The following is a 20847-nucleotide window of genomic DNA, read 5'->3' on the forward strand; positions in this document are numbered from 1 at the left end:
TTAAGATGTTACACCACGAGAATCGTGAGCTATCTTCTAAGAAAAAAAATTGTGATTTTCATTTTAGCCAGAATCGTGCAGCTCTAGTACCCCATACCTGCAATTTCTCCAAAACAAATTGAAGCTAAAGCTGAATTAAAGCCTGTCAAAAGCCGCAGGTGCTTCAAGCAAGCTTTGTCAGAGTTCTATGGAGGCTTTGAAGCACCACTAAAGTGACATGGGATATAATTTTTGAAGCAAAACCAAAGCAAACCAAACATGGTGTAAACAGGACTATAAGCGAACCATTTCATTTAGTGACAGGGGCTTTGACTGGCATTCAGAGAGATTTAACAAAGTGTGTCTGAAGCCTTGTTTTGAACAAAGTGTAAACTAGCCCTTATGTGTGTTGAAGCCAAAGCAGTAAATGAGCCCTAAAATGTTTTTTGCCTTAATGCATTTTCCGTATTAAGGTAAAAAACCTTGCGAGTCCATGATGCAACATGCCCCCCCAAACCTCTTTACACTTAACTGAGCCCAATCTTGATCCAGTGCTATGCACAAGAGCGGGGGCCCTCTCGGTCGGTGTCCCTCCTCACAGAGCAGATTGATAGCAGTGGGTGCCATTGGCTTCTGCTGCCATTAATTAAATCCTTTGATGAGGGAGAAGGACTTAGGCGTGAGCCCGCACAAGTATCCCCCTTAGCAAGCGGCTTGCTGGGGAGGTACTTGGAAGGCAGGAGGAATCAGGAGTGCTGGCAGGGGATCCCAGAAGAGGAAAATTAGGGATGCTCTGTGTAAAACCATTACACAGACCAGGTAAGTATGACTTTTTTTTTTTTTTTTTTTTAACCACTTAAGGACCGCCTCCTGCACATATAAGTCGACAGCATGGCACGGCTGGGCACAATCACGTACCTGTACGTTGCTCTTTAAAGAGGAAGTAAACCCTGATGAGTTTACTTCCTCTCTCATTCCCTGCAAAGGTAAAGCATAATGGACTACTATGCATCGCATAGTAGTCCATTATGTGTCACTTACTTGACACAGGAGCCAGCGAAGTCACCGCTGTCCCCTGTAGTTCCGAGCGTCCATCTTCTTGGTGGGTCTCGCTGCTCCGGCGCTGTGATTCACCGGAGCAGTGATGACGTCACTCCCGCACATGTGCACAGGAGCCGACACTCGCGGCATATCGCCGCAATCTGCGGCTTACCCAGTGTGCCGCATGCGGTGTCTGTCTTCAGGTAAATATCTCCTAAACCGTATAGGTTTAGGAGATATTTCTTGGACCTACAGGTAAGCCTTAATCTAGGCTTACCTGTAGGTTAAAGTGGTTTGTAAGGGGTTACAACCACTTTAAGTGCTCAGCCGCGGGTAGGGAGCGCGCCGCCAGCTCCGTGACCGTGGGACCAGCGGACCCGATCGCGGGACACCAGCAGAGCTGAAGACCGAGGAGAGGTCTGTGTAAACAAACCTCTCCCCGTGCTTCCTACTGTGGCTGTCACCTGTTCTAGGGAAAGGCGATCAGTGACGTCACATGCCAGGCCGCACCCCCCTATAAAAAAAAAACAAACAAAAAAAAAAAAAAAACATAACGTCACACATAACCCCTCCTCGCCCCCTAGTGGTTAACTCCTTCACTGCCAGTGTCATTTACACAGGAATCAGTGCATTTAAATAGCACTGATTGCTGTATAAATGACAATGGTCCCAAAAATGTATCAAAAATGTCCGATGTGTCCGCCATAATGCCGCAGTCACAATAAAAATCGCTGATTGCCGCCATTACTAGTAAAAAATAAAACTATCCCCCATTTTGTAAACGCTATAAGTTTTGCGCAAACCAATCAATAATCGCTAATTGGAATATATATATATTTACTTTTTGCTATTATAAAATATGTGTGTGTGTGTGTGTGTGTGTGTGTGTGTGTGTGTGTGTGTGTGTGTGTGTGTGTGTGTGTGTGTGTGTGTGTGTGTGTGTGTGTGTGTATGTATGTATATATATATATATATATATATATATATATATATATATACATATATATATATATACACACACACACACACACACACACACACACACACATATATATTTTATTATAGCAAAAAGTTAATAATATTGAATTTTTTTCAAAATCGGCACTATTTTTGTTTAAAGCACAAAAAATTTAAATTGCAGAGGTGACCAAATACCACCAAAAGAAAGCTCTATTTGTGGGAAAAAAAGGGCCCCAATTTTGTTTGGGAGCCACGTCGCACGACCGCGCAATTGTCAGTTAAATCGACTCAGTGCTGAATCGCAAAAAAGGGCTTGGTCCTTTGGCTGCAAATTGGTCCGGGGCTTAAGTGGTTAAACAAAGAAAAGAGAATAAAGGAAGGAAGATTTAAAATCTCACAGTACCTGGGAGTAGTTCCTCTCTTCCTGTGGAGCACAGACAGAGTTTTGGGTGATGGTGGGCTCTGAGCACACAATGCTGCTGTCATTCAGGCTCAGCAGAGTTAAATCTGGTTCTTCAAGTATCCCACGGGCTGATCCCGAATCCTAATGAAAGGACAGAAGAATTTACTTTGCAAAATTCTGAAAAACAAATCAAACTCAGCTGCAACTACTTGTCTTGCTTATCTCAGCAATATATTTCAGCAAAAAAAACAGTAAAGGCCAAAGACAGTGAATGTGTCAAAAGAACAAGTTCAACCTTTAATTGATCTTTGATGATTATAATACACACCGACAATAATGCATCTTTTACACTAACAAAAAATGGTTAAGGCCTGGTTCCCACGAAAAGCTGAAAACATTTAATGGTGTCCGTTCACATGAATGCGAATCCGCACAGAGCGATTATGGAAAAGTTCCTGTATCGGTGTGATTCCAGAGCAATTTTATCTCCATAGACTATAAAAGTCTTATAAAAGTTTCATCCAAGTAGAATTACATAAATCGTACGGAAAGTTGAATCAAAATGTTATTGCAGCAGTGCGATCCTAGCCTTAGGCTGGCCATACATTATACAATTTTCTTTAGCTTTACCTTCAACAATGTAGTGCACGGACCTGCCTGATTAAATACAAATTAAAAGTGCTTTGATTTGACCTCATATTATTGGTAAATACACAAGATTTCTGAGATAGAGATAGAGATCTCTCTCTAGCTGATGCACTGAAATTTCGTCTGAATATGTCCTTTTCGGCAATTTGCTGAAAGAGAATTCTTGTTGCTAATGGGGCAGAGCCCTGCCCCTGGTGCCACCCACTACAGGGGTGTAGTTCTGGAGTGGCCCCCGTTCAGTCCTCTCCTCCCTCGACGAGGCGGCTGAAAGCAAAACGGTGCTCTATGGAGGAAAGCTGTCAGCACCCCGCAATAAGGAGCGGCATGTCGGTATGATCAGTGTGCAGGACTTGTTGTTTGATATGCTGTCAGAAACAGTGAGCCCACTGGCACCGAGCAGCTTACTGTTTCTAACGGCATGTCAAACAACAAGTCCTGCACTCTTAACCCCCACAGCGATGCACACTGATAATGCTCCTGCCGCTGATCATATCAACAAGCTACTCCTTAACATGGTGTGCTGACAGCTTGCCTCCATAGATAGAGAACTGTTCTTGGCTTTGCCTTGCTAACACCGCCCTCTCGTGATCCTGTCTGACACACTAAGGCAGGCTGCATGATGGGCACTGGCGAGGCACATGCAGGCTGCATGATGGGCACTGGCGAGGCACATGCAGGCTGCATGATGGGCACTGGCGAGGCTGCATTGATCTCCTGTAGCACATCTGCAGTCTCTGACCATCTTCTGTATCATACCTACTAGGAAGTGCACCGCATGGATATTTTACTAATACTATTACCAGTATTATGTGTTTCATAAAAATGTATAAGTTTTATTTAAAATATAAAAACAAATTTTTATATAAAAATATGTTTTAAAAACAGCCGGTTTTGGTATTGGTTTTCAGCCTAGTGAATTTTTCATTTTCAGTATAGGCACCAAAAAACGCATTCAGTGTAGGGTTGAAACAATTAATCGATTAATTTCATAATCGATTAATCGATTACAATTTTCATAATCGATTAATCGGCCAGTAACATAATGGGGTTATAAAAAAAAAAACTGAGCCCTTTATAGTACAAAAAGAGCAAATAATCGCTACTGTAAATATTACTTTCACAGTTCTACAGTAAAAAAAATGAACCCCTCACAGTAGTGATTATCTGTGTTTTTCTACTATAAAGGGCTAATTTTAGTTTTTTTAATCCCATTATGTTACTAAATGTCTTAGACCTGGTTCACATCTATGTGTTTATTGGTGCTTTTTGCAGAAATGCACTACAGTTCATTTACATGGTTTCCTATGGGGACACGTTCACATCTGAAAGGGTCAGGGACTTTTAACGCAAAATGGTGCTTTATTGGTTCAATATACTTCAATGGAGAAGCTGCAAAAAAGCATGTAATGCAAATTGGAAATTGCAGTAAAATCATGTGCGCAAAAATCAAACCGTACAGCAAAAAGCACTACAGAAACAGATCAAAAGCAAACTGCATAGGTGTGTACCAAGCCTTAGTCTGGCCACACCAATCAATTTTCAGATGAGAATATTCAGACGAAAATATTTGTACATTTGCTGAATGAAAGAATTTTTTTTTTTGAAATTTTCACTTGTTTTTAACATTCTGTTTTTAAAATGAATGTAATTTCTGAACGAAAACCACATACACTGTCTGAAAATTAATTTGACTAAGAAGCTTTCTATTATTTCCAAATTTTCCTGTCACTGTGGTTGACCCATTTTTTTATGTTATTAACCGACTAATCAATTAATTGAAACAATAAATCGGCCAACTAATCGATTATGAAAATAATCGTTAGCTACAGCCCTAATTCAGTGCGCATATTATACACACACACACACACACACACACACACACACACACACATATACACACACACACACACACACCCCCTCAACAGATTTGTCAGAAAACCTTTACTTTCCATCCACAATCAATATTTTCTATGGGACACTATACTACAAAATACTCCCATAAATTCTGGCCACTGATGGCGACCAAGATTTGTTAATTTACACACACACAAAAAAGTTTTTTTCCTAAGAAATTCATTTGAGACAATGTTGCAAAAATGAACACACCCCAATGAAAGTCTTATGAGCAAAGTTAAACTTTATACAACAAAATCCTAATTATCAAGAATTCAACTACATACGAGTCTAAATATTAAACAGGTGTCCAGCAGACCGTTGATTAAAAAAGGCCGTCACTTAACCACTTCACCCCGGAAGGTTTAACCCCTTCATGACAGGCCATTTTTTGTGATACGGCGCTGCGTTGCTTTAACTGGCAATTATGCAGTCGTGCACCAAATAAAATTGAAGTCCCTTTACAAAATAGAGCTTTGCGCTTGTACTGACCGTAGTTCTGCTTGTCGGAAAGGATCAGCAGGTTCCAGCAGACATTGGGTCCGCTGTGTCAAATCACAGTGGAAGCTGGTTGCCGGCAGAGCACTGCAAACCTGGAAGTGGCAAAATACGTACAGGTATGCGATTCTGCCTGTAGGAGTCACCATACTGCTCTAATGGTTAAAGAAAACCCCTTCCCATTTCAGAAATGACACCACATGGAAAAATTTGGATTTTTGTACTCACCGTAAAATCCTTTGCTCTGAAGTTCATTGACGGACACAGCTCCATTAATCTTGACCGTGGGGTTATTACGCAACCTTCAGGACTAGGCAGAACATGTAATACATGTGAAAAACAACAGAACTTAACAGTTCCGCCCAGGGGCGGTCCCTCTGGTAACAACCCCTCAGCCTGCTTCCTGCAGCTCAGTATGTTAACCAATAGGAGGGGAGGGTGCTGTGTCCGTCAATGAACTTCAAAGTAAAGGATTTTACGGTGAGTAAAATCCTATTTTCTCTTTCGTTCATTGACTGACACAGCTCCATTAATCTGGACTGTAGGGATGTCCACAAGCAGTGTCATAACCAGGGGTGGGAACAGCAACATAACTTAACCCCCAGCCAGAGGTGGGGGGGAGGGGCGGTAGTCACCGTCGGAACCAATCGCATCAGAACTTGCAGTCAACATATGCATCAGAGTGCATTAACATTCAAAAAGGTAACTCTCTCTTAACAGACGAAAGTGTAAAATTGCAACATTACACGGCCGCCTGCAAAACTTTTCAGCCAAAGCAGGCATCAAAAGATGCGCTTACATCCACTTTGTAGAACTTCGTAAAAGCGTGAACGGACGACCAAGTCGCCTCCTTACACACTTGAGCGACTGATGCTTGAGGATGTCGGAAAGCCCAAAAGGTCCCAATTGCCCTGGTGGAATGGGCCGTGACAGGAAAGGGGGGCACCTGCCCCTTCAAGGCGTAAGCCTGGACCACAATATATCTGATCCACCTGGAAATGGTGGCCGACGAGATCACCATCCCTTTTTTCGGACCAGCTACCGAAACAGAGTTGGACTTCCGGAAGGGAGCCGTGGCAGACATACCCTTAGAGCCTGGACCACATCCAGGGAATGGAGGGCCACCTCCTTAGGATGTGTCAGTTTAGGACACAGAGACCGTAACACAATGTCTTCATTGAGGTGAAAAGCCAAAACACCTTCGGTAGAATAGAAGGTTGCGGACACACCACCTTATCCTTGTGGATAATCAGATGGGGTGTATTGCAAGACAAGGCCGCCAGCTCAGAAACCCTCCTGGCCGATGTAATGGCCACTAGGAAGACCACTTTCTGGGAGAGAGTCAACAATGGAATTTCCCTGATGTTCTCAAACTGTGGTTTCTGAAGTGCTGATAGGTTCAGATCCCATGGAGGCAAGGGTGGACGCTCCAGAGGAACTACATGCCAAACCCCTTGTACAAAAGGTGCTTATTAGAGATTGAGCCGAAAGGCCAGGAGGCCCACATCTGGTGTGCCCCACTGCAGGCACAGAAGCCTGGACACCTCCAGATGCAACGACCACTCTGCTGGGTCCAGAATCTGGCGACTTAGATAGTCCGCCTGCCCGTTTTCTACTTCCGGGATGTATATGGCCGACAGGGCCGCTACATGCTGTTCTGCCCACCGAAGGATGCAAGCAACCTCCCGTGCTGCAGCCGAGCTTCTTGTTCCTCCTTGATGATTGACGCATGCCACTGCCGTGGCGTTGTCTGACTGGATCCTGATCGAACACCCTCTTAGTCTCATCGACGATGTGGAGAGGCATAGCCTGATCGCTCGGAGCTCGAGCACATTCATTGGCAACTTGGATTCCTCCCCTGACCAGAGGCCCTGGGTCGACTGTACTCCCAGTACTCCACCCCAGCCGGTCAGGCTGGCGTCCGTTGTGATCACTGTCCAATGTAGAGGTAGGAACGACTTTACGGACCGAAGTGACGGGGATCTCAGCCACCAGAGCATGTAGTCCCTGACTAACTGGCTCACCCGAATCCGACGATCCAGGGATAACGGAGATTGGTCCCATTTTGTCAAAATCTCCTTCTGCAAGACTCTGGTGTGAAATTTGGTGTATGGTACCGCCTCGAAGGAGGCCATAAATGAGACCCAGGACTACTATGCAGAAGCATAGTGATGACCACCTGCAGTTCATCAACAGCGTCACCACGGCTCTGAGAGTCTGCAGGGAGAAACACTCTCGCTTTCACGGAGTCCAGCAGTAAGCCTAGGTACTCCAGGCGCTGAGTCGGCACAAGCACCGACTTTTTGAGGTTCAACAGCCACCCAAATTCCTGCAGGCTTTGCATGGTGATCGTCGCATCCTCCTTTAATTCTGAGGCAGAAGCTGTTCTCAGGAGATTGTCTAGGTAACCCATGATTGCAATCCTGCGTTGACGCAACAATGCCAAAATTGGAGCCAATACCTTGGTAAAGAATCTGGGTCCTGAAGCCAATCCAAAAGGGGAGAGCCACAAACTGGTAGTGGTATTCCCCTACTGCAAATCGCAGAAACCTCTGATGCCTGAGGCATATGGGTATGTGCGTGTCCTGGGAGATAGTGTCCTGCCATCATATAGCGTCCGCCCCGTACTGCGCATGCGCAGTACGGGGCAGAAGAAGCTTCGGAAAATCTCCGAAGCTGAACGGCGCCTGCGCCGTGAGTGGAGGTGGTAGCCCCAGCATCCAAGCGGACATAGGGTTGTGAAAATTAGACGGCCCCTTGCGGGTGAGCTTCGCTCGCCACGCGTTGGGCTCGGCTTTTTTTTATTCCTACTCTATGTCCACTTGGATGGTGGGGCTAGAACCGGGACTCACGGCGCAGGCGCCGTTCATCCTCGGCTATTTTCGGAATCTGTGTTGCTGTGTACTGCGCATGCGCAGTACACAGAGGACACTATCTGATGGGGGACCTTATATGATGGGACAATGGCAGGGGGTCCCCCTGATGGAGTGCAGCGACTACGGAGCAAACTGATTCCATACTGAACCTCTGTACTTTCACAAAGCAATTGAGGGCTTTCGGGTCCAAGATTGGATGTACCCCTTCCTTTTGGGGACTACAAACAGATTTGAGAAAAACCCCTCAACTTTTTCATCTCTGGAACAGGTACTACCATCCCGCGGCTTAGCAGGTCCCTTACTGCCCCAAACAGGGACTTCCGGCAAGCCAGGAGTAAGGGTATGCTGGAGAGGAAGAATCTGTTTGGTGGCCAAGAGAGGAACTGTATTTTGCAGCCCAATGAAATCAGCTAGCAGACCCATTGGTCGGACAGTCGAGATGCCCACCGGGCTGCAAACTCCCTAAGGCAACCCCCACCCGAGTAACGGGCAGGGGCAAACCTACAAGCGGTAGCACTTTTGCTCACTGGCTTGCAAGTCCAGGGACGTTTCTGTCCCTCAATAGTCGCCCTGTCGGACTAGGAGCGTTTTGCCAAAGTCCATGGCGGACGAAAAGGCCTAATTTGAGCGGAAAATGAGGGCCCTTGCCTGCGGCGTGGCTCCTTACTCTTCCTGGACTGTGGGAGCAAGGTGCTCTTCCCACCTGTGACATTCTTAATGTCATCCAACGAGGCTCCAAATAGCCGCTCACCAAGGAAGGGTAGATCCGTCAAGGCCTTTTTTAGATGCCTGGTCTGCAGACCAGCATTTCAGCCAAATCAGGCGCCGCAGCACCACTGTTGACACTGATGCTCTGGAGAGCAAAGGAAGCGTATCCAGGGCCGCGTGACAGACGTACTTAAGGCCGTGCACTAACCTGTCTGCCAGTGCCATGCAGACAGGAGAGGTCTGCTGCTTCTCCAATTCACGGTGCAATAGTTTTGCCCACTCAGTGTCTGTGTCACTAATGCTGCGGCCAGTACTGGTCGTATCGCTGACCCCACTATCGTAAAAAGTGAAAAGGACACTGCCTCGGCCTTCCTGTCGGTAGGGTCCTTAAATGTAGGGGTCCCTTTTTCCAGGATCGTGGTTACTTAACCTGGATACTGGGGGGTCCACGACCGGGGGAGCCGAGCACTTTTTAAGAAGGCTCTCCTCAAAGGGTTAATGCACTGCCATTCTTTTTAGGACCAAGAAGGTCCATTGTAGGCTTCCCCATTCTATGTATATGAACTTATCGAAATAAGTCTGATACGGAAACACCTTGCTGGCTTACGGGACCCAAAAGGGACCGCTACTTCAGCGGAGGATCCTGCTGTATCCTGGATTTTCAGGGCATCTCGCACAGCTGTGATGAGTGCTCCAATTGGCGCTTTTTGTAGCGCAGACCCAGATGGGGAACCGTCCTCACTATCCGATCGGTCCTGGTCAGCGTCTTCTGACACATCAGAGCAGAGGCAGCCAGTCACTGCGGGGCCCGAGTTTGAGTTCTCCCCGGAGGACACGGGGGGCAGGGGCCGTTTAACACCTTTGCACTCGCACATTGCCTCCACCCTGGCAATGAACGTTTCAAGCACCACGGACAAGGCGTCCAAAGGCACTCCACTGTTTGCAGACGAGCCGGCTGCAATTGCAGGGAGATCTGGGGAAGAAACACCAGTTTCTGAAGCCCTGCTGACCCACCCTTGGGGAATTAGGACAGGTGCTCAATCCCACCCTTCTTCTGCTGCTGAGTGAGGGGGCCCCACCGCAGGACTTGCCACACCGACTGAGGGGTGCGTTGTGTTGTTACAGGTGCCTGTGTCCAGAGCAAAAAAACGCGCTATTCTAAAAACAGCCGCCGGGCGCCCTGTGTAAGGGACAATGGTCGCCGAATGTCGGGGACAAGGCCACCGACCATGCTTTCCACAGAGGCTCACAGAAAATGGCCTACAAGTAACTACACAGTGAAAGAACAGAGATAATGGCAGCAGACAGCGCTATGGCGGCAGCACATACAGAGCCCAGACACCTGCAGAGAGACCACAGACAGCCCAGGGACACAGACAGCCAGCACAGCCCCTAATTCAGGATCAAAGCCCCCCGGAGGACCAGGTACATACACCGCTCAGCAGCCCAGTCATGCAGCATCCTCCACGTGGGGAGGCGTAAAATAAGGACAGGGAGAGAAGAGAGGGAGGAGCGGGACCCCCTAATCGACCTCCCAGGGAATGCCCGGCTGCTCAGTCCCAGGAAGAGCTGTACTTGCCATCCAGACGAGTTAGGGACATCCCATCACAGACCCACACCCAAGCAGTACGGGGTGGCTTCTGGCCACACCACACTGTGGCAAAGACATCGGTAGTCCGGTCAGATGTGTGCCCCGGAGCATTGCGCTCACTGGATGCCTGTGGAGCCTGAGGGGCATGTAGTAGCCAACCCAGCGCGTAGCTAGGGATCTTAAAATCTAGCGCAAAAGGCAAAAATCCATAAAAAAAATCCCCAGGAGCGATGGTCCCGCAGGGAGCCTAGGTGGTTCTCCTTCACTAGGCAGAAAAAAACTGAGCTGCAGGAAGCAGGCTGAGGGGTTATTACCAGAGGCCCGCCCCCTGGGCAGAACTGAAAAGTTCAGTTTTCACATGTATTACATGTTCTGCCTAGTCCTCTCCTGAAGGTGGCGTAATAACCCTACGGTCAAGATTAATGGAGCTGTGACAGTCTCAAAACATCACTGCTCTAGAGGAGCTCTGCATGACGGAATAGGCCAACATACCAGCAACAGTGTGTGACAACCTTGTGAAGACTTACAGAAAACGTTTGACCTTTCATTGCCAACAAAGGATATATAACAAAGAATTGAGATGAACTTTTTATATTGACCAAATACTTATTTTCCACCATAATTTGCAAATAAATTCTTTCAAAAATTAGACAATGTGATTGTCTGGATTCTTTTCCATGTCTTGTCCCTCATAGTTGAGGTATACCTATGATGACAATTACAGGCCTCTCTCATCTTTGTAAGTGTGAGAACGTGCACAATTGGTGGCTGACAAAATACTTTTTTGCCCCACTGTGTGTAATTAGAGAGATATAGATATAGATATAGAGAGAGAGAGAGAAAGGGAGAGAGAAAGGGAGAGAGAAAGGGAGAGAGAAAGGGAGAGAGAAAGGGAGAGAGAAAGGGAGAGAGAAAGGGAGAGAGAAAGGGAGAGAGAAAGGGAGAGGACAGTCAATGAGGATTCTCAGGGTGTGGAACCATTCCTCCTTTTGCTTATGATTGCATCTCTACTGTTCTTGCATGTGGTCACGTGGCTGACACCTGTGGAATCCTAGAACAGATTCTAAAGGGCAGCTCTTAAAGTGAAACTTCAATTTTTTTTTTTTAAACCTTCCCTTGTCGTTTTAAATTTGGATAGTAATTTTTTTTTTCCTGCCAGTAAATACCTTATACAGCCCACTTCCTGTTTCTTGTCTGGCCATTAGCCTAGGCTTACGACATCATGCACAGCTCTCTAACCATGGTGAGAGTTTGCCAGGAAGGGGGGGGGGGTCATAAGAGGGCCAATATGAGCTGCAGAGCTCTAGGTCTGTGTAAATTCAGGTAAGTAAACAGGCAGCAGCTTCAGCTGCCCACACTTAAAACGGATACAGCCGGACTAAGTGGAAGGAGATTTCTGCGGCATATTTGGCAAGTACAGTATATATAAAATAATATGCAAAGTGTTTGGGAGGGAAGCTTCAGAATGGCAAAGATTTTTTTTAATACAAATTATGTGAGCAGTCCCTCTAAGTTGTTGTGTCATTTGTGCAAATTTTAGTTGGGGGACAGGATGGGGGTTGGCAGTATTATTTACTCTACAGGTCAGCAATTATAAATTTGCCTATGAGATGAAGAAGAAATGTACGGACTCTACTCACCCATGTGTAACCAAAGCTTGGTAAAGAGCCGGCAGAAGAGCCTATGGTACTTGGAAGGAAGTTGATTGAGGATCCACAGTGAGATCCCAGGGAAAGGCTCTCAGATCCTTGAGTTTGGTCAGAGGAGCTCAGTGCTGTATCTCTACCAGAGGTGGTCCCTTGCCTGGGAAGAACAACATCTTTTTGCTTTGTATAGTCTGGTGAGAAATGCCCAGCAGTTCCTGAATCTTTTTCACTCTCAAGCTCTTTATGTACAAGGGGCAATTCTTCAAAACGAACTGTTCCAGAATTATTTTTATCCAGAATATAAGAGTTTGGATGCTCTGAAAATTCAGAATCATTTGTAGTTGTCTTGGTCGCCATCAGCTCGTGGAAAGACCCAGAATCCTCTGCTAAACTTTGACTGGTCAGGGTTGCAGAAGTGCAACGTAGCCCGGCATGGACAGGAATGGCGCTCTGCTCGAACGGACGCAATTGGGAAACCAGGGAGGCATCTGGTGCATCAGTATTTACACTGCCTGGGGCCTGAGCCAAAGTTCTATAGGGTGTCTGATTCTGGTTGCTCACATTTACTTCATTAAATGTGTTTTCAGGATGCAGTGGCAGAAAAGACCCAGAAGAATCTGTAAAATGAAATAAATTTCTACAATAAATGCAAACATAAAACCATAAAAGGTAAAACAAGAAAAGTAGAATGTGTAGTTTAACAACTTTTTTTTTTTTTACCTTAATGCAGAGAATTCATTAAAAGGTTAAAAATGTGATGTTTTGTGATGCAATGAAGTACCATATTAAACATATCAGGTAATTCAAGTGTGCACTTGTAGAACTCAGATCCTTATGTCCATTGGATCTGGGGGAGTGAGTCCAAAGAAGACCACCATGGGATAGGGCCGCAGAAGATAACTACTGCAACTCCCTTCTCATTGGCTTACCTCTACATAGTCTAGCACCTCTTCAATCCATTATGAATGCCGCTGCCAGACTCATCCACCTTACCAATCGCTCGGTGTCTGCTACTCATCTCTGTCAATCCCTCCACTGGCTTCCGCTCAGCCAAATAATTAAATTCAAAATACTAACAATTACATACAAAGCCATCCACAACTCTGCCCCCAGCTACATCACTAGCTTAGTCTCTAAATACCAACCTACTCGTCCTCTTCGTTCCTCTCAAGATCTCCTGCTCTCTAGCTCCCTCATCACCTCCTCCCATACTCGCCTCCAGGACTTTTCCAAAGCCTCCCCAATCCTATGGAATGCCCTACCCCAATCTGTCCGCTTATCTCCTACTTTATTAGCTTTTAGACGATCCCTGAAAACACTTCTCTTCAGAGAAGCCTACCCCACCCACACCTACCGTATATACTCGAGTATAAGCCGAGATTTTCAGCCTCTTTTTTGAGGCTGAAAGTGCCCCCTCGGCTTATACTCGAGTCACCGCTGTCTGACTGCTCGATCAGCGTATCGAGCAGACAGACGGCGGACATTAAAATTCAAAAGCCGCGCCTCCTTCTCCGCCTCCGCCTGTGATAGGCGGAACACTGAATTTCCCAGCAGTCAGTGTTCCGCCTATCACGGACATCCGTTCATTCTCATACTACGGACGAGTATGAGAGGATGTCCGTGATAGGCGGAACACAGGCTGCTGGGAAATTGAGTGTTCCGCCTATCACAGGCGGAGGACGGAGGCGCGGCTTTTGAATTGTAGAATGGCCGCCGAGAAGAGCGGCGATCCATCGGCACGACACGGGACGGAGGAGGCACGGAACGGAGGAGGCACGGGACAGAGGAGGCACGGGACAGAGGAGGCACGGGACAGAGGAGGCACGGGACAGAGGAGGCACGGGACAGAGGAGGCACGGGACAGAGGAGGCACGGGACAGAGGAGGCACGGGACAGAGGAGGCACGGGACAGAGGAGGCACGGGACAGAGGAGGCACGGGACAGAGGAGGCACGGGACAGAGGAGGCACGGGACAGAGGAGGCACGGGACAGAGGAGGCACGGGACAGAGGAGGCACGGGACAGAGGAGGCACGGGACAGAGGAGGCACGGGACAGAGGAGGCACGGGACAGAGGAGGCACGGGACAGAGGAGGCACGGGACAGAGGAGGCACGGGACAGAGGAGGCACGGGACAGAGGAGGCACGGGACAGAGGAGGCACGGGACAGAGGAGGCACGGGACAGAGGAGGCACGGGACAGAGGAGGCACGGGACAGAGGAGGCACGGGACAGAGGAGGCACGGGACAGAGGAGGCACGGGACAGAGGAGGCTCGGGACAGAGGAGGCTCGGGACGACGGCGGCTCGGGACGGAGGCTTGGGACACAGGTAGGCTGGACACACACACAAGGCTGCACGGACACACACACACACACACACACACACAGGGATGGATGGATGGATACACACACACACACACACACACACACACACACACACACAGGGATGGATGGATGAATACACACACACACACACACACACACACACACACACACAGGGATGGATGGATGGATGGATACACACACAGGGATGGATGGACGGACACACACACACAGGGATGGATGGATGGATGGATGGATGGACACACACACAGGGATGGATGGACGGACACACACACAGGGATGGACGGACACACAGGGATGGACAGCCATGTCTCACCCTCGGCTTATACACGAGTCAATAAGTTTTCCAGTTTTTTGGGGGTAAATTGGGGGCCTCGGCTTATATTCGGGTCGGCCTATACTCGAGTATATACGGTAACTGTATTTTCATTTTCTCCAACAGCTCATCCCCCCACAGTTATTACCTTTTGTTTCAACTTGACCCTCCCTTCTAGATTGTAAGCTCTAACGAGCAGGGCTCTCTGATCCCTCCTGTATTGATTTGTATTGTAAGTGTACTGTCTGCCCTCATATTGTAAAGCGCTGCGCAAACTGTTGGCGCTATATAAATCCTGAATAATAATAATAACTCAAAAATACAGCACATAATACAACCAGACTAAATAGCAAATGGTGGCAATGAAACAAAAACTATAAAGAGTCATGCTCCCTTTTATTCATTTTTTTTTTTATAAACAGATGGTTAACATTTATTTTTTGGATTATTGTATAAAATCTTTACAACTCAAATGGTGTGCGCCAATGCAGAGGGTCTTATGCTGCCAACACAGCCCAGCTTCTTCACTGGCTGCCTAGCTGAGCTGACAAGATGTTGCCAATTATGCTAGCAGAAAGGGAAGTCCTGGTACTGTCTGACTCATGCAGTTGTGGGCAAGAACGTACCAAAAGCATATCCATCAATAGAAAACACTTCAGTGAAGGGTCTAAGAAGACCCACTTAGTTTATGTCAACCAATAACCTTAAGATTATGTTTGCATTTAAACTATTTTCTGCATGTTACTTGCATGTAAAAATAATATTTTTTATAACAGCTTACCCGTAAAATCCTTTTCTTTGAAGTACATCACGGGACACAGAGCCATAGTAGTTACTATGTGGGTTATAGGCCACCTTCAGGCGATGGACACACCCTAAGACAGGAAGTTCATACCCTATAACACCACTCCCACTACTGGGAGTACCTCAGTTTTTGCAGCAAAGCAATACAAATGTATACTAGAAAGACGGGAGGGACCTCTGTGTCCCGTGATGTACTTCAAAGAAAAGGATTTTTACAGGTAAGCTGTTCTAAAAATCCTATTTTCTTATCGTACATCGCAGGACACAGAGCCATAGTAGTTACTATGTGGGAAGGCCCATAGCAATGCTAACTGTAGGGAGGGAGACAACAAAAGTAGGGCACCATGAGACCAGAGGGCTTATACTGCTGCTTGCAGTACACTGCGTCCAAAGGAGTAACCCTCATTACCCTTTACATCTACTTGACAGAATCTGGTAAAAGTATGGACGGAAGACCAAGTGGCAGCCTTGCAGATTTGAGCCATGGAGGCTTGGTGATGCACTGTCCACGAGGTACTAATAGCCCTGGTGGAGTGCGCTTTAATATGAAAATGTGGAACTTTCCTCTTTAAACAATAAACTTGAACAATCACTTGACTAATCCATTTAGAAATAGTAGATTTCGATGTTGCCTGTCCTCTTAGGACCGTCAGGCCACACAAACAAAACATCTGTTTTACTAACCTGAGCAGTCCCCTTCAAGTAAACCTCGACTGCTCTCACCACATCAAGAATGAAGTGACCTTTCTTCCGCAGAACAAGGTTCTGGGAAAAACATAGAACAGAAGAATATCCTGGTTCGAATGAAAACCTGACACTACTTTCGGTAGAAATTTAGGATGAGGACGCAATACAACCTTATCCTTGTGAATAATCAAATATGGCTCTTTACAAGAAAGAGCAGCCAACTGATACCCTTCTTGCAGAAGATATGGCCAACAGAAAAAACAAATTTCCTTGTCAAAAGGACCAAGGGAATATGTCGTATTGGCTCAAAAGGCTATTTCTGTAATGTCAACAGGACTAAATTCAAGTCCCAAGGGTTCAGGGGTGACCTAACCTGAGAATTAAGCCACATTACCCCGTGAACAAAGCTATGAACCAGAGAGTGTGAAGCAAGTGGTTGTTAAAATAATACCGATAAGGCCGAAACCTGGCCTTTGATAGTACTCAAGGCCAGTTTCATTTCTAATCCCAACTGTAGAAAGGCAAGGATCCTACCTATAACTTTTACTGGGGTGCCAACCCCTGGATTCACACCAGGAGACATAAGACTTCCAGACTCTATAACATATGACTCTGGAGGCCGGCTTCCTTGCATTAACCAGAGTACACACTACTGAACTTGATAGCCCACGCTTCTTCAGAATGTGGGTCTCAATAGCCAAACAGTTAAATTTAGCGTTTGTAAGGTAGGATGGAATATCGGAACTTGCAAGAGGTGGTTTAGTTGTGGCGGCAGAGTCCATGGGTCTCCTACCACAATCTTTGCGATCTCTGCATACCAAGATCACTGGGGCCACAAGAATCAAGTCTTCCCCTTGAACCTGCGTAGAAGCAACAAAACAGGAGTGAATGCCTAAATCATTGAAAACTGATTCCAAGGGAAAACCAAGGCATCTGTTCCACATGCCAGCAGATCCTTTGTCCTCCACACAAAGTAGTCAATCTTTTTGTTGAACCTGGACAAAACAGATCCACATCTGGAATTCCCCATCTTTGACATATTGACAGAAAGATGATGGGGTGAAGAGACCATTCTCCCGGGAGCAACTGCTGGCGACTTAAGTAGTCCGTCTGACAATTCTCTATTCCTGGAATGAAGACTGCAGATAGACAAGGTACGTTGTTTTCTGCCCAAGTTAGTATACAATTCACCTCTCTCTGGGCCGCATCACTTTTCGTGCCCCCCGGTGATCAATATAGGCCAGGGATATGAAATTAGCGGACCTCCAGCTGTTGCAGAACTACAAGTCCCATGAGGCATAGCAAGACCCTGACAGCCACAAGCATGACACCCAGAGGCATGATGGGACTTTACAACAGCTGGAGGTCTGCTAATTACATATCCCTGATATAGGCCACTGCTGTGGCATTGTCGGATTGGATCCTGACAGGACAATTTCGTAGTCTGAGTGCCCAGGCCTTCAGCCCGAATCTCTGGAATATTGATGGGCAAGGTCATTTCTGATTTGGATCATTTTCCTTGGACAGACGCTTCTTCCAGGACTGCTCCCCAGCCCAGAAGGCTGGCATCTGTTACCACCTTCCAGGTAAGCGGTAGGAAGGATTTCCCTTTTTGGAGATTCTCGGCTATCAACCACCAACTGAGGCTTTGGTGCACCTTTGGGGATAAACGTATTGGGAAGTCTAGAGCTTGGACCTTCTTGTTCCAAGTCGATAGGACACGGTTTTGCAGTAGTTTTGAATGAAATTGAACGAACTACCTAGAATGAAGCCACCATCTTTCCCAACAATCTCATGCAAAGTCGTATAGGATTCTTCTTTGCTTTGACCACCTGAACCAGTTCCCTTATAGAACGGATCTTTGCCTGGGGCAAGAACACCCTCTTCTGAGCTGTATCTATGATCAGACCCAAGTATTCCAATCTATTTGATGGTTTTAAGGACGATTTCTCTAGGTTGAGAATCCAACCTAGGTATTCCAGGTAGCTGACCAAACTTTGGTCTAAGCAAGCTACCAACTGGTCTATCAAGAGTAGATCTAAGTAAGCTAAAATTGTTATACCTTGAGCCCTTAATCTGGCTAAAGGGTGAGCCAAGACCTTTGTAAACACTTGAGGTGCAGTAGCTAGACTGAAAGGCAGAGCTACAAACCGAAAATGAAGATTTTCTATCTCGAATCGTAGATATTTCTGGTGAGTCAGAAACATAGGTACATGGATGTAAGCATCCTCGATGTCGATTGATGCTAGAAGTTCTCAACCTTGTAGAATGGAGACCACTGATCGGATTGACTCCATGCGAAAAGAGCAGATATTCAAAAAATGGTTTAGATCTTTGAGATCTAGAATGGGCCTGACATCCACGTTTGGTTTTGGTAACGTGAAAAGGTTTGAATAAAACCCTAACCCCTGCTCTTCCATGGGGACCACCGAGATCACTTTTTGAGACAAAAGAGGGTCCAAAGCTTGAAAGAGACTTCTTTTTCTCTGGATCCCTGGGAATGTTTGATCTGAGAAAACCAGGAGATGGGAACCCTCAGAACTCTAGTTTGTATCCTAAAGATATTGAGGAAGCCACCCATTTATCTCGACATTCTTCCTGCCAGACCCTTGAGAACTGCAGAAGTCGTCCCCCACTCGATCGAAGGGGGGGGGGTGCCCCTTCATAAGGAGGTTTCAGTATTTTGTTTTGTGGGTTTCCTCCCCCCAGGGCCTCTTTTGTCCCTGGGGTTGACCTTGAGGTTTACCTCTTGAACTTGACGATGGAGGCCATCATGTCTGCCTGGAGCCCGATGCTCCTGGCATTGGAGAAGAAGCTTGTTTAAAAGAAAAGACGCTTAATCCTATTCTTAACTGGCAAAAGAGAACTTTTCCCATTAGAAATTCTTTGGATGTATTTATCCAGATTGTCCCCAAACAGCCATTCACCGCAAAACGGAAAACTAGCCAGGAGCTTTTTGCATGGCGCTTTTGCTGACCAATTTTTAAACCATAGAACTCTACACACATGCACCAGCCCGAACATAAGTCGTGAGGCTTGGAGAATAGAATCTCATAGCGTCTATTGCAATCAACACCCCTGGTATCCCGGCCAAATCTTGGGCCCGCTGATCAGGAATAATCTAGAGCATTTGTTTAAACTGGTCTCTTAATGACTGACATACACCGATTGCTGCCAGTGCAGGCTGAACCAATTAACCTGCCACAGAAAAATTGTTTTTAAATAGGAATTGCAACTTCTTATACGTTGGATCCTTCAGCATTTGAGCATTGTCTAACGGACAAGTCAAATTTTTATTCACAGAGGATATGGCAGCGTCAATTGCTGGCATCCCCTATGTCTTATTAAATTCTTCCTCCATATGATAAAGTGTTGAAAAGCTTTTGAGGATAAAACCGTTCATCTGGGTGCTTCCACTCAGAATACATAAGCTTTTTTAGCAATGAATGGATAGGAAAAGTATGAATAGCTTAGGGAGGCTTTAGCGAACCCAAACAAGAAGTGGGCTCATCGACCGACTCAGCTGATGGCAGCATGAACGTGGAGCGGACCAATTCAGTAAGAGATTGTACCATCAATATTTCAGATTGTGAACCTGATCTGTTCGTATTTGACTCTACAGAAGAGGAGTCATCAGCCTCTTCCAGGTCCCCTGAGAGAAAGTCATCTCTCGCCCCGTTCCTCAGTTTGAGGGTCCTGGGAAATGATAGGGGACCGATCGCGCTTAGTCACACTCTGGGATGCCATTAAAGCATCAATCTTTTGCTCCAACCCCAAAATGGTTGAGGAAAAAACCTCATCCGTAATATAGACAGGGGGGCTGCAGTGTTGAATGCAGTTGCAACACCCAATGGCCCTGATGGCTCACTCTGACCAGCCACCTTAGAACTTTCAGGGGAGGATGCCATCTTTTTTTTAGATGGTTCTAAGCTTTTTTTGTGGCTGAAGTCGTCCTTCTTGAACCCTTTGAGGAGTTTTTACTCCCCCTTTCCGACCATAGCCCGATGCACAAAGCAGAGGTACTACCAGAAGGATAGCATCCACTGCTTGAGCAACAGTCCAGCCCTGCCGCTGCTATTAATGTTCAGCCTGATGCAAATAGTAAATGTGTCAAAAGGAACGCCTGTGTCACCAAACCTCTCATGCCCCTCTCTGCTCTTGTGTCCCTCCAACAACTTGCAGCCAGGACAATGGAGTTTTTAAAGCACACTACCATGCCGGACACCAACGCTGTGCTAAGCCCCACCCCCTCCTCTCTTTTCAAGAGTTTTTCTGCGCGAGCGCGGGCCTCCGATCTGACAGGATCAGCTTGTGTGGGAGTGAGGGATGGCAAAGAGGAGACCTGAAAGCCGCCGCCGCGCTAGGGGCGGTGAAAGAAAAAAAAAGCAAAGCATGAGAAGGTATGTGCTCCATGCAGTTACTTTTTAAAGGAGACATTTCATTAGAAAATGTAAAA

The 20847-nt window shown here is 46.6% G+C and overlaps 1 protein-coding gene across 1 annotated transcript in view; it reads right to left on the reverse strand.

Moving 5' to 3' along the window:
• The window catches only part of CEP295 (centrosomal protein 295), a 150450-nt gene that overhangs the window by 17014 nt on the left and 112589 nt on the right, over positions 1-20847 (reverse strand). The window contains 2 exon segments of the mRNA XM_077484983.1: positions 2384-2524; positions 12238-12860. Of these exon segments, the coding sequence (XP_077341109.1) occupies positions 2384-2524; positions 12238-12860 (764 nt within the window).

This window comes from Lithobates pipiens, unplaced genomic scaffold (genome assembly GCF_037356315.1).
Source record: "Lithobates pipiens isolate NorthernLeopardFrog02 unplaced genomic scaffold, aLitPip1_a1.2 Scaffold_17, whole genome shotgun sequence".
Lineage (NCBI taxonomy): Eukaryota > Metazoa > Chordata > Amphibia > Anura > Ranidae > Lithobates > Lithobates pipiens.